The 17,013-nt window shown below is 34.4% G+C and overlaps 1 protein-coding gene across 1 annotated transcript; it reads left to right on the top strand.

The window, feature by feature from the left end:
- Positions 1-2,398: 2,398 nt before the first annotated feature.
- Positions 2,399-16,760, top strand: LOC138315335 (protein unc-93 homolog A-like). Its single transcript, XM_069256276.1, has 7 exons — positions 2,399-2,894; positions 11,168-11,980; positions 13,092-13,246; positions 13,523-13,756; positions 13,977-14,112; positions 14,914-15,045; positions 15,574-16,760. The coding sequence occupies exons 2-7, from the start codon at positions 11,278-11,280 to the stop codon at positions 15,807-15,809; spliced, it is 1,596 nt and encodes a 531-aa protein (XP_069112377.1). The 5' UTR covers positions 2,399-2,894; positions 11,168-11,277; the 3' UTR covers positions 15,810-16,760.
- Positions 16,761-17,013: the final 253 nt, after the last annotated feature.

The raw sequence follows: 17,013 nt of genomic DNA, 5'->3' as shown, positions 1-17,013 counted from the left end.
CAAGTGCTTAAATATTACCCTTTCAAACACTTTCCCAACAGTAGAAAGAAGAGAAATGGGACGATAGTTGATATAGAATGTCTATCTCCTTTTTTAAAGAGAGGCATAACTTTAGCCATTTTCCATACATTTGGAAATATACAGGTAGATAGAGAAAAATTAAAAAGAACCTCAAGAGGTTTACAAACTGTATCATCAGTGTATTTAAGCATATGGTGACTTATACCATCTTCACCTGAAGCTTTTCCAAGCTTTAAATTAATTAAAACATCACAAATTTCATTAGAAGTAACAAGTAAATTATTTAAAACACTATTAGTTTTCAACTGTAACATAGGCACTTCACTGTTGTTATCATCAATATTAGTAATACTACAGAAATATCCATTTAATAGATTTGCCTTGTCTTTATCATCCACAGATAAAAGACCAGAGGTTTGGTCTATAAGAATAGATTCTGACCCTGAATCACCAATAAGTCTCTTTACAAGTTTCCAATAATTTTTCGGATCTCCTATATAATAATAATTAATAAGATCACCTATATTGTCGTAAAATGATGACTTTGCAAATTTTTTCATGTTATTAACTTTATTCCTCTGGTCTTTTTTTTAAGATAAGATATGTCCCTTGGATGTTTGGAATGTATGGCAATTTTTCTCAATCTATCACGAACTCTCATATTTTTCCTCAAATCAGAATTCATCAATTGCTTATCTTTTGGCCTAACAGTGACATCTTTATTCGGTATGCATACATTAGCAAAAACAATGAAAAAAGAGTATTCCAATTATGTTTCCTAATTAAATTATTATATAGTTCAAAATTTCCTCTTTTGTATAACCATACTAGTCTTTTATATATCATATACGTATATCATGATGGTAGCATCGGCAATTTATATATGTTTCTGATAACATAGCATAGCCTACATGTAAGTATGTAAATAGAGGTTACACAACGAGTGGCTGTTGGATATGGAATTTATTCCACACGAGTGAGTTATTTTTGAAAAGTTTCAAAAGACACAAGCTTTAGCGAGTGTCTGTTGTAACTTAAAAAAAATAACTTACGAGTGTGAAATAAATTCCATATCCAACAGCCACGAGTCGTGTGACCTGTTTCTACCACAATTATATGCGCTTTTAGCCGATAGAAATACAGTTTTCTATAAAAGTAAACTTTTCAGCGATGGTAATAACGTTACCTAAGTAACTTTTGTTATTGAAGGAAAACACTAATTCATCTATTACTACTTTTAATAAAGATTACTATTCTTCGCCGTTCTAGCATCTTTCAGAAAATGAATATTTCTTTAAAATCTATGGATCAGCATTTTATTGAAAAAAATAAGGTTGGGAGATTCACAATCAGATATTGATAGAGAGGGTTTTTTTATCAATGATTAACATAGAGAGGGTTTTTTTATCAATGATTAACATATGATATTGCTTGTTATAAACATTTTCATTGGATTAAAAACATGTTATCAGCCCATAACGTAAAAATAACGTCGCCGTTTATAACCGCGCATTTGACTAGTTGATACGGCAAAGTGATAATTTCTAAGATAAAAGAGTCAGTGAAAGTGGAATTACAAGTTAAAAAATTAAATCATAATGTTTAACTTTAAAATATAAGTTACTTACTTTACACATTTACCATCGTTGAAAATTTGAGCTTCTAATTTTTTCTCTTCATTAAAATATCAAAGACAATTAACTCCATCCCGATGTCTGTGGCACTATGTTCTATATGGAATGAAGTACTGATTGCGCATGCACCAAAAGTAAAATAATATAATTTTTGTGTAAATTAGACATATATATACACGATTTAAAACAGTTATTGATTTTTTTTTTCTAAATTTATGCTTCAACCTTTACATAACATTTCTACAGAGTGGGTTTCACCACTGATTACGTTAACTTTGTATAACAAATGTCCGAAAAGCTCACATCCTCGATACTCTAGGGGGGGGGGGGGGGGGAGAGAGAGAGAGAGAGAGAGATGCCCAACGTCAAAGCCATATACTCAACTACAGTGTACTAATATTTGATGCGTTTGATGTAAATCAAATGACCAAATTACCTGTGCTTTCTGTTGCTTCAGTTGGAATATCGAGGATGAAAAGCTCGGCACTATTTCACTTCAAGGACTGGAGAAATCTATTTGCACCCAAACGCTACTAACCAACTGGAGAACTAAAATAAAAGTTAAGTCATTTGATAATTTTAACTAGACTAATGGGGCAGTATTGGATTACACTGATTTCACAATTACTATCCATATCTATTTCTACTTCTAGTGCAATTTTAGCCTGAATAATGTAAGTGCTAAAGAAAACATTATTTCCTCCTTCTTGAATATGTAATGTATTGTTATTTATCACATAACCTCTTTTTTATACTTTTTGCTATGACATAAATCTTTTACGACACATTCCCAGAAAATGATATTACTGTCATAATAAAGTTTGTTTGACATGACATAACAAACCACAAATTACATATTTGTATTCATGTTTAAGTATATTTTCTGCTTCTTATTAATAATAGGAATCAGCTATATTCGTTCTATGTCTTAAATATTTAATATTTAGAAAACTAATTTGTCATTGATCAATGACATTTTCATCTACTATGACAAGCAAAACGTTACAGGTTTATAACACCCTGGCCTTATCAGAAAAGTGTAAAATAAATTTATTGCGAATCAAATGGAAACAGTAAGCCTAGCAGGATTGAATGTCAGCTGTTATCAGCTAGGTCATCCTAACATACAAACGCTCTGCATTACTGATAGTGTCATTCAGTACTAATACACTTCTATTCTTGAGGATTTTAACAAGGTTGGTACGCTATATCCTAAAGACATGTGGTACATAGTACAGTGTAAGTATATTGTTTTAGTATCACCATCTGATTTAATATTGATTGTTGGTTGATGACTGACGGACTCCCTGGTATATGTGAGTATATTGTTAAGTATTGCTATGTACCTTCGGGTATTAGCCACCTATTTAAACTAGTCTTTGTTAAACTATCACTCTTGATTCGTTAATTGTTGTGTAGCTTGTCAACTGTGACAATAAATATTTCAGGAAAACAAGTTCACAGGGATTGGAACATATTTCTGTCACCGAAATAACTAGTGTCTATAGCAGGTACAAGGAACGCTTGTTTGACCAAATTCGATTTTATAACATAGATATAGTTTTTTTTGACATCGTCATACAAATAGCAGTTTTCAATTATATTATGCAAATATATCATATTTTCTATCCTAGATACTCTATGGGTTACTATTACTGTCGTTATATCCACCCCTGGACTAACTCATAGTAAAACTGAAAGCAGTTCAGCAGAAAAAATCTGAAAAATCACAGGCCTGTAAAAACTTCCTTTATAACTACACAGAGAGCGACGTCTAACTCCAAAGCCACACAGTCAACCACAGTGTACCGTTATACAATTCTTTTGATGTATATCAAAGAATCAAATTACTTGTTTCTTAGGGTTCATGGTGTTGTTCCAGATTAACTAGACCAGGGGTGGATATAACGTCAGTGATAGTAACCCATGCAGTATCGAGGATGCATATATGGAGACATTCCAACAGATACCAATGCACCTATTCAATGTTAAAATTTCATCTGAGAATAGTGAGAATGCGAATTTAAAATACATGTATTCACAAAGCATGTTCTGCCCTAAATAGAGCGGCTGAACTTTTTTTTAAACGAGTAATCGTTCAGTGTTCCTAAATGTATATAATAGGAACATTTTTGATGATTGAAATGCCTTTCTATATGCCATATTTGCATGATATATTTTACAGCCATCATTTGCATGACAAGGTGAAAAAGGAATTGATGTGTTGTTACATTAACGAATAACAGAAAGGAGAAACCAGCAGCTAAATTCAAAACACAATTTAATTATGTATACAATATTATACAGAGATGGTTTACAATATCTAGAGTAATTGGTGGTGGTACAAGAGTAATACGATGATTTAAAGTGTTACTTATCTGTATGCGAATGTCCTGGTATAATCCTTGATCCTTCCAGGTTTCAAATTAACAATAATCACAAATCCACAAGGAAATGGAATGTCCACCGATGATTTGTAAAGTTCCAGGCAATATGAATAAATCCACACAAAGTGTTGTAATAATCCACAGATAAAGTCACAATAGCTCTCCCAATAGAATCTTATATGGCGCTGTACAATTCTTGATATGTCTTATTACAGGTCTCATTACAGTTCTGATTAGCCTTGGACAGCTGGAGTATATATAGCTAAACCGTAATTCAAGAATATTGGAGAACCTTCTACTTCTAGAAATATCTAACTAAAAACAGTAAACAAGTAAACACACATAACTTTCTGGAAATAGATCATTCTAGATCTCTACTTAAAATCAACATGTTTACAAACATATTTGTTTATACATGATTATATTCTAGAAAGTTCTATAACCTAAATCAATGATATGACCTTCATAGGATGTATTGATAAAAAAAGCTATAGGAGTTATCTCCCTTATCTCATAACTACATGTATTTAGTGTCATACATAACACACCCCTCCTTAAAGAAAAGAAAGTTTTCTTGAAAAGGAAACTTTCTTCAAATATTAAGTCATATTTAAATCCTTGATAAAGCATCTGCTAGAATATTGTCTTTCCCTTTGATATGTTTGATGTCAAGATTGTATTCTTGCAAAGTCAAACTCCACCTGAGAATTCTTTGGTTTTTGTTTTTCATTTTCCCAATGAATGTCAAAGGGTTGTGGTCGGTGAAGACCAACACAGGCACAACTGTAGTGCAGAGATACACATCAAATTGGTTCAAGGCCAAAATCAACGCTAAACATTCTTTCTCAATGGTGGAATAATTTCTCTGGTGTTTGTCAAACTTTTTCGAGAAATAACAAATTGGATGGTCAATTTGTTCAGTACCTTCTTGCATCAAAACAGCACCAACACCTACATCGCTGGCGTCAACAAACAGTTTAAACTGTTTATTAAAATCTGGAGCAGTCAGAACTGGTGAGTTCGATAGTATGGCTTTCAATTTCTCAAAGGCAGACTTACATTCGTCTGACCAAACAAATTTGACATTTTTCTTTAACAAAACAGTAAGTGGAGCTGCTATAACAGAGAAATTTTGACAAAATTTTCTGTAGTATCCAGCCATACCAAGAAACCTCATCAGCTCTCTCTTGTCTCCAGGAGCTGGAAAATCTATAATTGATTCTACTTTGGCCTGAACAGGTTTAACCTGCCCCTGTCCTACAACATGGCCTAAAAATTCAACAGTTGCATGACAAAATTCACATTTCAATAAGTTTACAGTCAATTTCATGGTAGTGAGTCTTTCGAAGAATTCACGAATCCCGCGTAGATGGTCTTCCCACGTGTCGTGGTAGTTGATGACGTCATCAATGTATCCATCACAGCCTTCCAGGTCTGATATCACGCTGTTAAGAAGACGTTGAAATGTTGCCGGGGCATTCTTCATACCAAATGGCATAACTTTGTACTGGTACAAACCTTGCGAGGTTACAAATGCCGACACTTCTTTAGCTCTTTCTGTTAATGGCACCTGCCAATATCCTTTCAACAGGTCAAACTTGCTTACGTACTTGGCTTTGCCAACTTTGTCAATACACGAGTCAATCCTTGGAATTGGATAAGAGTCTGTTTTACTGACAGAGTTTACTTTTCTGAAGTCAGTACAGAACCGGTATGTCTTGTCTGGCTTTGGCACCAGAACACATGGAGAGCTCCATTCACTTTTGCTTGGTTCAATAATATCATCTGTTTTGCTGGTGTATTGTTTAACAAATGTTTATACTCAAGTATCAAATCTTTAAGTTCATTGCGTTCCTTTTCTGATAGATGACACAGTTTCTTGTCCAAGTTCGCGAGCACATCTGAATTCCGTAACTTAACACCACAGTCTAAACCTACATCTTGTACACCACCATCTAAGTCTAATTTACAAATATCAGCTGTACTTTCACTTTGTGATGGTACAGAGGCCAAAGTAGCAATAGGTTGAGAGGTCTTGCTCTCTTCTCTATCTACATATTTCTTAAGCATATTAACATGACATAATTGAGTTTTCTTGCGCCTCCCTGGAGTTTGTACAATGTAGTTAACATCATCGACCTTTTTCTCAACAACATAAGGTCCAAAATATCTAGCTTGCAAAGGCTGACCCGGTATTGGTAATAAAGCCAAAATTTTGTCACCTGGATCAAAACTTCTTGCACGGGCGTCTTTATCATACCATGTTTTCATTTTGGTTTGAGTAACGGCCAAATTTTCTTTTGCCAGTTCACATGCCCTTGTCAACCTTTGCTTAAAGTTAGACACATACTCTAAGAGATTCACTTTAGAATCTTCGTCCAAAATTTTGTCTTTCAAAATTTTCAAAGGACCACGTACAGTATGTCCAAACACAAGTTCAAAAGGACTGAAGCCAAGAGATTCTTGTACAGATTCTCTAACGCCAAACAACAACATGTGTATACCTTCGTCCCAATCTCTTTTGTTTTCAAAACAATAAGATCTCATCATATTCTTCAATGTCTGATGAAAACGTTCTAAAGCACCCTGAGCTGAGACTCTGGATGATAAGCACTAGACTTATACTGCTTGATCTGGAGCTGGTACATGACTTGTTGAAAAATACCAGACATGAAATTCGAACCTTGGTCCGATTGGACAGCTTTTGGAAGACCAACCAATGTAAAGAATTTAACCAAAGCCTTGACTATGTTAGGGGCTTTAATATTCCTGAGTGGAATGGCTTCAGGAAAGCGTGTGGAAGCACACATAATAGTTAAAAGATACTCATTCCCAGACTTAGTTTTGGGTAGAGGACCTACACAGTCTATAATGACTCTACTAAATGGTTCCTCAAATGCTGGAATGGGGTGCAAAGGTGCAACAGGGATTTTCTGATTAGGTTTCCCTACCACCTGACAAGTATGACAAGACCTACAAAAATCAGCCACATCCCGTTTCAACTTGGGCCAAAAGAAGTGATCTAAGATCCTGTTATAAGTCTTGGTCACACCTAGATGCCCTGCCATAGGAACGTCATGAGACAAACTTAGAATATCTTGCCTATACCTCGGTGGGACAACTATTTGATTGACAACCTCCCAGTCTTCCTCGGGAGACACATCAGGGGGGCGCCACTTGCGCATCAACACACCTGACCGACGGAAGTTACAAACCGGGACTTTCTCAGCCTCTTCCTCACTCAAAGCCCGATTACACAATAAGGAGATTTCAGGATCTTTCTCCTGTTCTACTATAAGCTCCTCTCTAGACAAAGATGATTTACTCATCATGTCAGACAAAGAAGTACCCTTGTTAGGAACAACTCTATCACTATCAAAGTCTACCGGATTGCTCAAAAGATCACACTTGCTCCCGACATCCTCTATATCATGAGCCAAGAAAGTGTCACCTAACCCTGGACTATAATGATCCTCAACTACTGCAACATCAGAAACCTTCTTACTCATTGAACGAGTTACAGCACAAGAAGGGAAAATACCAGGAAATTCCTGTTGAATAGTCTCAGCATCATCTGTTTTATCAGGGATACTGGACACTAAGGGATCTACCCTAACTTTCTCTCCAGCCAAGTCATTGCCTAAAATGAGCGACACGCCCTCTATGGGAAGTTCCGGTCTAACACCAATGGTGACAGGCCCAGTAACCAAGTCTGACTTTAAATAAACAGAATGGAGAGGCACATTAACAAAACCTAACTCTACACCTTGAAGCAAAACACTACTACCACATGAGGTCTCCTCAGACAAAGGCACTACGCCATCTAATATCAAAGAATGAGAAGCCCCAGTATCTCGCAAAATCTTCACAGGTTTCAAGTTGGTAATATCACTAGTAAGTGAAACAAAACCTTCAGAAATGAAGGGAGAGTACTTCTCCAAGACACTATCAGACTCTGAGCTCTTAATTTCAACAGACACTTTAGAATTTTCCACAATATCACTAAGTTTCTGACTAGGCTTTGACATAGCTAACACAGAAGGAACTGACTGTTTACGCCTTTGCTCCTTACGCTGGAGAGAATAACATTCAGACATAACATGCCCTACTTTCTTGCAGTAATTACAAACAGGACCAGAAGGAGACCCCACACCTACCCTATCATCTGTTTTAGAAGCAGACTTAGTTTTATCACCTAATTTAGGTTTGTCGTTGGAAGGGCCACTAAAGGTTGGGTTCCTAGGCTGACCAAATTTACTAGTACCTGTGGTACTGTTTTTGTCTTGAGAACTGTTTTTAACAAATGAGCCTTTGTGGGTGAGAGCGTAATCATCAGCCATTGTAGCTGCTTCACTAAGTGTTTCAACTTTTCTCTCATCTAAATGAGTTTTTATGTTTGTGTGGACACAACGTTTAAACTCCTCTATCAACAATAATTGTCTCAATTTACCGAAATCCTCATCAATTTCTTTAGAATCACACCACCTATTAAATAATTGTTCTTTTTCTCTGGCAAATTCTACATGAGTTTGTTCATCTCTCTTTCTCGAGTTTCGAAATTTCTGGCGGTAAGCCTCAGGAACTAACTCATAAGCTTTCAAAATAGCTTTCTTGACTACTTGGTAATTTGAAATCTCATCTACAGATAAAGAAGAATAAATGTCTCTAGCTTTACCAATCAAGACACTCTGAAGAAGCATTGTAAGCTTATCTTCAGGCCATTTCATACTGTCAGCTATTTTCTCAAAATGCAGAAAATACTTGTCAACTTCTTTCTCTTGAAAAGGAGGAACTAACCTAATGTTTCTACTGATATCAAAACCTCTGTTTCCTTGTAAACCCCTAAAAGTTAAATTACTTGAACCGTCTTGAGAAGCTAGTTCTAATTCTTTAATTCTAAGTTCTGTTTCAGCTTGAATTTTTTGCTTCTCTAGCTCTAACATCTGATCTCTCTCTTTTTCTTTTAATTCTTTCTCAATTTCTTTTTCTCTTAACTCTCTTTCTTTGTCTATTTCTTTTTCTCTTAACTCCTTTTCTATTTCTCTTTCTCTCATTTCTTTCTCTATTTGTTTCATTTTCATTTCATGTTCAAGTTCCATTTGTCTTATTTGGATTTCTGAAGTGACTGTTTCCTCTATACTATCTAATGCACTAGAGTCAAATTTGCCATTGTCAACAAAATATCTTATAATTACATTCCTAATTTCAGCTTTCCTCAAATTAGTTTTGATAGTAAGGCCTAAATGTTTACCCAATAACAGTAAATCCTTTTTACTAACTTGCAAAAGAACTTCCAGGGATGGCGCTTTAACAAACTGTTCTACCTGCATAGTAGTCATATTTATCTAGCTGTTGGTTTCAAATGTAAACTCAAAGTTTGTACACAAATTTTGAAAATTTCTTAATTAATTTTTCAAAGTTAGATTTCACAAATTGAATATCGATCTCGGACACGAGCCCCCAATTCTGTTACATTAACGAATAACAGAAAGGAGAAACCAGCAGCTAAATTCAAAAACACAATTTAATTATGTATACAATATTATACAGAGATGGTTTACAATATCTAGAGTAATTGGTGGTGGTACAAGAGTAATACGATGATTTAAAGTGTTACTTATCTGTATGCGAATGTCCTGGTATAATCCTTGATCCTTCCAGGTTTCAAATTAACAATAATCACAAATCCACAAGGAAATGGAATGTCCACCGATGATTTGTAAAGTTCCAGGCAATATGAATAAATCCACACAAAGTGTTGTAATAATCCACAGATAAAGTCACAATAGCTCTCCCAATAGAATCTTATATGGCGCTGTACAATTCTTGATATGTCTTATTACAGGTCTCATTACAATTCTCATTTCTGATTAGCCTTGGACAGCTGGAGTATATATAGCTAAACCGTAATTCAAGAATATTGGAGAACCTTCTACTTCTAGAAATATCTAACTAAAAACAGTAAACAAGTAAACACACATAACTTTCTGGAAATAGATCATTCTAGATCTCTACTTTAAATCAACATGTTTACAAACATATTTGTTTATACATGATTATATTCTAGAAAGTTCTATAACCTAAATCAATGATATGACCTCCATAGGATGTATTGATAAAAAAAGCTATAGGAGTTATCTCCCTTATCTCATAACTACATGTATTTAGTGTCATACATAACAGTGTATACGTTTGAAAATTCGAACCTTCTACAGACACTAGTACACATCACGTACGACATTGGTATCTGGTGAAATTTTTTCCCGAACTTTGTAGACTTGTTTTCCTGAAATATTCAAATCTTCCCATATTTACAAGTTATACAACAATTACGAATTAACAGTAACACCTCATGTTTGCCCCGATGCATACACCGTTTTATCAACTTAATTATAGTTTTATTATAACTAAGTTTAAACAGAGACCCAATACCTTAGTGTTGTTAACGTGCTATACACAGCTTACTTAGGAACATGTTATAGTTGGATATCCATTACATAATATTCTCATTTGCTACACCATCTGTGGCAATATCAAATTTTAAAGAGAATATTTTATTTTCATCGGTTGTATATTATGTCTTATGAATATTTATATTGTCAGCATGGTTATTTGATGATGCAGGTTGTATATCGTGTCCTATATTTGATGATGTTGATTGCATACAGTGTCTGTCATATAATTAACTATATTGTTAGCATGGTTATTAGAGAATGTGGCATGGAGTGATGCTTAGAAAACAAAATTTTTCTGAGCTCATTTGAATTTCAAGGGTCAAAATTCTAACTTGAGTTAACAATGGTTTTGTAACCGTTGTAAGTTTATATGAATCCAATATCCATTCCTTGTCGATAGTTAGCATAAAAATTGTGATGTTTAATGTGAGTTTCGCTTTTTTCCAAATTGATGCTTTCTTCTATAATCCACGGTTATAAACGATTCAAACGCAGAAATTTAGCTTGAACTAAACTTTATATATATTACAAGGCGTGCGATAAGGCAAGGAATGCTGATTTTCTCTGAGTACATAGTTCTATTTTTTTGTCTATCCCTTCTTCTAGCCTTCTAGACTTGTGTTTGCTTTTGTGTCGATATTCGTTATCTATTGATGTCCTTTGATTTCAGTATCCAGTGATGTAAAGTCTATCCTGATGTAAAGTGACGACGGATCCATATGGTGATATTATCTCTGTGTTGGGATATAAAACTCTTTACAGTTCTCATATCACCACACCATGACGGACCACACTTCCGGTTCAAGTCATGACGAAAGCAGTGTCAAATTTTCAATGAACACAGATTGCGCACATGTTCGGATACACAGGAACTCAGTTGGCGATGATGGCAATAGTAGCAATAAAGATGTAACCGATATTTCTAATAAACCTGATCTTCAAATGGAAGACAACGAAAAAACCAACGACAATACTATAGGTTTACTGACTGAAAGCATTGAAGTGAAGCCAGCTGGTGTTGATGAAGTGCACTGTTTAACAAAGTTGCAAATAATGAAAAATTTATTCATTGTATGCTCGTCATTTTTTCTAATGTTCACGTCTTTTCACTCGCTTCAAAATCTACAGAGCTCCTTAAACAAGGAAGAGGGCGTTGGGACATTTTCATTGGTAATTGTCTATGTTTCCATGGTAACTTCTTCGATGTTCCTCTCTTCAGTCTTCATCCATCGCCTCGGTATGAAATTAACAATGTGTGTCTCTATGACTATGTATATTTTATACATGGCTGCCAACCTATATCCGGTGTGGGGAATTATGGTCCCAACAGCTCTTCTCTGTGGACTTGCAGCAGCACCTCTTTGGGCTTCACAATCATCGTACCTTTCCCAACTTTCAAGATACTACGCAAAAGCCAATAATATGAAACCAAAAGACGCAATCAGTTATTTGTTTGGGATATTTTATATGTGTGTCAATGCAAGTAAGTTAATTTCTTGGTTTAAGGATGTTTGAGAAACGGTAAAAAGAAAAAAAATTTCGAAACACAAAAGTCATTTATTCTTCCTTTGAGAATAATTCACACATAATTTTGTGTGTCACCACATTTCAATTCAAACGATTACTTATTCCTCCATCTCATTATCCATGCATCAATTTTCATCGCAAATTTATCGACATATATAGGTTGGACCAGTTTCGTGAATATTCCTTAACTTTAAGGAATTCCTTACCTTAATGTTTTCATAGGTAAGCATTAAAGATTTTAATGAAGGCTCCTAAGCTTAAGGTTTTTCCCCTTAACTTCAGTAGCGCTTTCCTTTGAAGAATTTGAAGTTAAGGAATTCCTTTAAGTTAAGGAATATTCATGAAACTGGGCCCTGATATACTAGTATGATAATCTTATTTAACTATGATTTATAACAAAGCGAAAATTAATTTATACGAATACACTACACCATTCGAGTCTCATTGCTCTTTGAGCTGTACAAATATTTTCATGTTTAATTTAATTAATTTCATCAGGGCATGAACGAACTTTTGTTTCGTAACGGATTCTCACAAAAGTTTGCAAGCAAAATTTATTTCATAACCCGATGAAGTTAAAAATAGTAACATTATTGCTTATAATTATTTTTTCAGACTACATGATAACATAAAATACATGTACGTTTAAACGAACGATTCCATTGATTTTCCAATGGATTATTTTTCCTAATCAATACGCAACTTCGACGTCTCTATTGTGACGTCATGATAACGTTGAGTTTTCGCACCATTCTCGGATTTTTCCCTCATAGTAGTATGAAGAAAAGTATCTGCCAATCAGAAAGTCCCATTTAGTATGAAATCAAATGAAAATTAATTATAGAAATATGAAAAAGAATCGGCCAATCAGGGAAAAAAAAACAAGAAAAAATATTTTTTCGAAGTAAACATGTATTTTTTTTCATATGTGACGATATTTAAGTTTTATTGTTACATGAAAAAGGAAAGAAAAGAAGTATATTTTCTTATCTCATATTTAAATTTAAATATTTAGAGATTGGAAAAAACAGTCCGTTGAATTTTTCAGTCCTGATATATCTTGATAGGTAAGATAACTGGGAATTTACTGGCAGCACTTGTCCTGAAGCAGGACGACAGAGGCAATAGCTCCATGACGGCGAAGGAAATAGAGGATTGTATGACGAATAAACAAGAAGCGGTAGAAAATGCCACGACATTGGTTCGACCAGACGACACTACGGTGTGTATCTTATGAGCTTTAGCCAAAGGCTCGCAAAAAAAAAAATCTAAACTCGTATCATCAATCATATATGAAGAGAAACTCATGACATATTCTCTATTTAGATAATAATAATAATAATCATCATCATCGTCGTCGTCGTCGTCATTCATTAACCCACTCTTATTCAACAACAACATCTTAAAAAGATTTAAAGTACATCAAATTCGATTGAAAAAAGTTAACTGTTATGTTAACTTCCTTTGTCATTTTTACACGCTGCTACACGTTCCATAGATCTACGCTATGTGTGGTACCTGGATTGGACTAGGCATTATCGGAATTATCGTCATGGCTTTCCTGACCTCTTTGCCGAGGTATGGAAATAAAGATGAAAAAAGAAAACCTATCTGCAGTAAATTCACATCAACTATGAAACATTTTTGGGACTCCCGGCTTCAGAAGCTTTTGATACCGCTTTCGCTGCATTACGGAATTGTCTGTGGGTTTCTTGTTGCTGATTTTACCAAGGTATGTTTTCGAAAAAGAAATTGAAATATTTCACATTTTTTACAGAGATGTGAAAAAAAACATGTAAATATCTACATGTGTATACACATTTCCTTTCATTTGTTCCCTTTACCAATCTAATCATTTTTTCGATTGAGGATTTTTAGTACCAATCTTAACATTTTTTCGATTGAGAATTTTTAGTATTTTGTGGTTATTAATAAACCGGATTATGTTTCAGTCAATCGTTGGTTGCACGTCCGGAATCCAAGCGGTTGGTGACGTCATGCTTTGCCATGCCATCTCTAACACATTGATGTCAGCAATCATCGGACGGCTAGTAAAACATCTCGGTCATCTACCGTTCTTTACATTCAGTAAGTGGCAAATCTTATCAAGGCTAAAGCATTTATCAATTTCTGGTTCTTACTTTTTCCCCCATCGACTGGAATAAAACACACTTTCGAATTTCTTTATTTCCTCATATTGTAAAAAGGTAAGAAATCGATATCAGTAAAAAAAAAACAAAAAATCTGAAATTGTAAGAAGCTTCATAAAATTAGAATTCAAAGTGTATCTTTTAAAAGAAGATTGGTTAATGTTATATGTGCCATAACTGGACGAAAATTTTGACGTGTTATTTTTCCTTCAGTGGTTTATTGAAAACCATAAAAGTTGATGAATTAAGCTGTAAATAGCATTCCAATATACCGACAAACAGGCCTTATAAACATTAGTTACAACACAGAATATACACGCTGTAAAAGTCTTGATATTTCTCTATTCCTTATGGATAGCTAAGATGAAAACATAACCTGCAGAAATCACATGGCAATTACCAGTAACACTGTAAAAATGTTAAATGAAATATTGTAGACCACAACTCGGCTTTATGGTCTGACTGTACTCATTTTACTTCACTGTATGTGTAAATGCGACGATATTATGCCAAAATCATTTTCAGCTCTTATTTGTAAAATTAAAACCAATGCATACTTAGTATTGAAATACTCAAAACGTTGGTAAATTTTTGGTGTTGTATACAATATTAAAAGCTCTTCTTGATTCGTGAGTATGACAATTACGGCATATATAACTTTAAAAATACATATATATGATAAAACTTTCTTCGGATCGCCGTAAATTTAACTAATAACTTTAATATTGTTGTTTTGTAGCTTTTCTGTGTTACGGTGTTGTGCAGATAACGTTTGTAATATGGAAGCCCGGACCAGATTATAGCTACCTCTTCTTCATATTCGCGGCAATGTGGGGAGCAGCGGACGCAATACTGAAAACTCAAGTACTGGGTCAGTATAGCATATCTGGTACTTATACGGGGATATAGGCCTAGATGCTGTCACGAAAGTATAATCCGTTAAATAATAAACAAAAGATAAATCTTCGATCAATTTTTTTCTTTTTGACTTTTAAAAGTTTAAATCGTTTGACCAGTTTGACAAGCGAAAGTAACCGGCTATACGGTCGTAAGTAAAGTAACTGTAATCAAAGATAGCATTCAGTAATAAATTATAGCAATTGTGCATGCAGTCATAACGTTGACAAAAATATCCGAAAAAAAGAATAGTTACATATCATCAAATCATACCAAACTGTGATTACCACTCTAGAATTGGATATATAATTCAATATTTTATTTGAGGTTTTTTTATTTAACATTTCACCTACGTTTAAAATTTATCGAATCACTATTTCGATGAATTTACGATTAACAAGAAGCTTATGACAAGCAAGATATCAATGTTTGAATTAGATGTTATATCATGTGTGTTCACTTAACCTTATGACTACCAATAGCTTACGTTTGTATATTTCAGCAATATATGGCCATCTATTCCCGGAGAATACCGAGGCAGCTTACGGGAACTACTTCGTTTGCGAGGGGACAGGTTTTATAATCTCATTTTCGTACAGCACGGTGGCAACAACTGATGTCAAATTATACATCCTGTTGGTATTACTGTTGTGTAGTGCCATCTCGTACTATAGTGTGGAGTATATTAGCAGGAGGCAAATTACAGTCAAGGAAGTCGTCGAGCTAGAACACAAGTAAAACAGCAAAATAAAAATATCTAACACATTAATATAGGCAATGCTTTTTAATTGCTCAAAGGCAAGTCAGTCGTTCCACTCCCTCAGCATTTAGGGAGTGAGATGACTGGTTTGTCTGTAGTCAACGAGTATAATGTGACCGGGAGGAGAAAGTTTATTCTGTTTATCTGGTGATGCTTCAGTGAAAAAGCGCTATAAAAAGGGAAAGAGTTCTACTATTACGAAGAACGGCAACATGAGCATACTGCAGCCTCCCAAAATACCCACTAAACACTTAACACACTGAATACATTATAAAACACATGAGTCTTAATTGACCTTGGCTGTTAATAGGACGTTACTACAATCAACTAACCAGTCAATGATTTTTTTTTCTTCTGACGTTTTTTAAACATTTGCATAACTTAAACAATTTAATGGTTCTCGTCAATATTAACACTTCGAATATACATTGTATGAATTAATCCTTAATGGCTTAAGTGATATTAGTATTACTGTATAATGAGTAGCTGTTTGCCTTATTACATCCAAACTGTTTCAAACAATACCATCACATGAAAGGTTGTTATTGGCTTGGTGCCTCGAACTAGTGTTTTTTCATAGGGCATATAATGAGACGTATCCAGTAAGACATTTACTGGAGGATATTGGTTATGTGTGAGATGGAATGAGGGAAATAAGGTTTCCTTCACTAATCCAGAGAAAACCTTTCTCAGTCGTCCCTCACTAGTTTAACGTCCGGCATAAAAAAACACCTTACATATCTATTCAGTAGTAAAGGGCATACTGTTTTTGTGAATCTTGATTATTATAGGATTGATGTAGACGTTGAATTTTAGTTCTTCTATGTCCCTGTTGATAAATGTGGTTGTGGTTCGCGTACATTGATTGTAATTGGACCCATTTATGGCTTGTGTAAGAGGAAATATCTAATTATAATTTTTTTCTCATTTTACGTTGTTTGTTTGTTTGTTTGTTTTTTTTATTATTATTTTTTTTTGTATTTTCTGTATTTTTTTTGTATTTTTTTTTTATAGATTTTGAGAGATTATATTGGGCATTAGTTCTTTCTAGCATTTGTACCAACATCCTTTAAGAACTGGAGTGCTTCGTAACTGTAATATTTGGTCGTTACATCGGTTTAGACTAACTTCAGAGACCTTTTCTCTCTACCCATATTCTCATACACTCAATGATAATACGTT

The sequence above is a fragment of the Argopecten irradians genome, chromosome 2 (genome assembly GCF_041381155.1).
Source record: "Argopecten irradians isolate NY chromosome 2, Ai_NY, whole genome shotgun sequence".
Taxonomy (NCBI): domain Eukaryota; kingdom Metazoa; phylum Mollusca; class Bivalvia; order Pectinida; family Pectinidae; genus Argopecten; species Argopecten irradians.
This window is presented reverse-complemented; position numbering and strand designations above follow the sequence as displayed.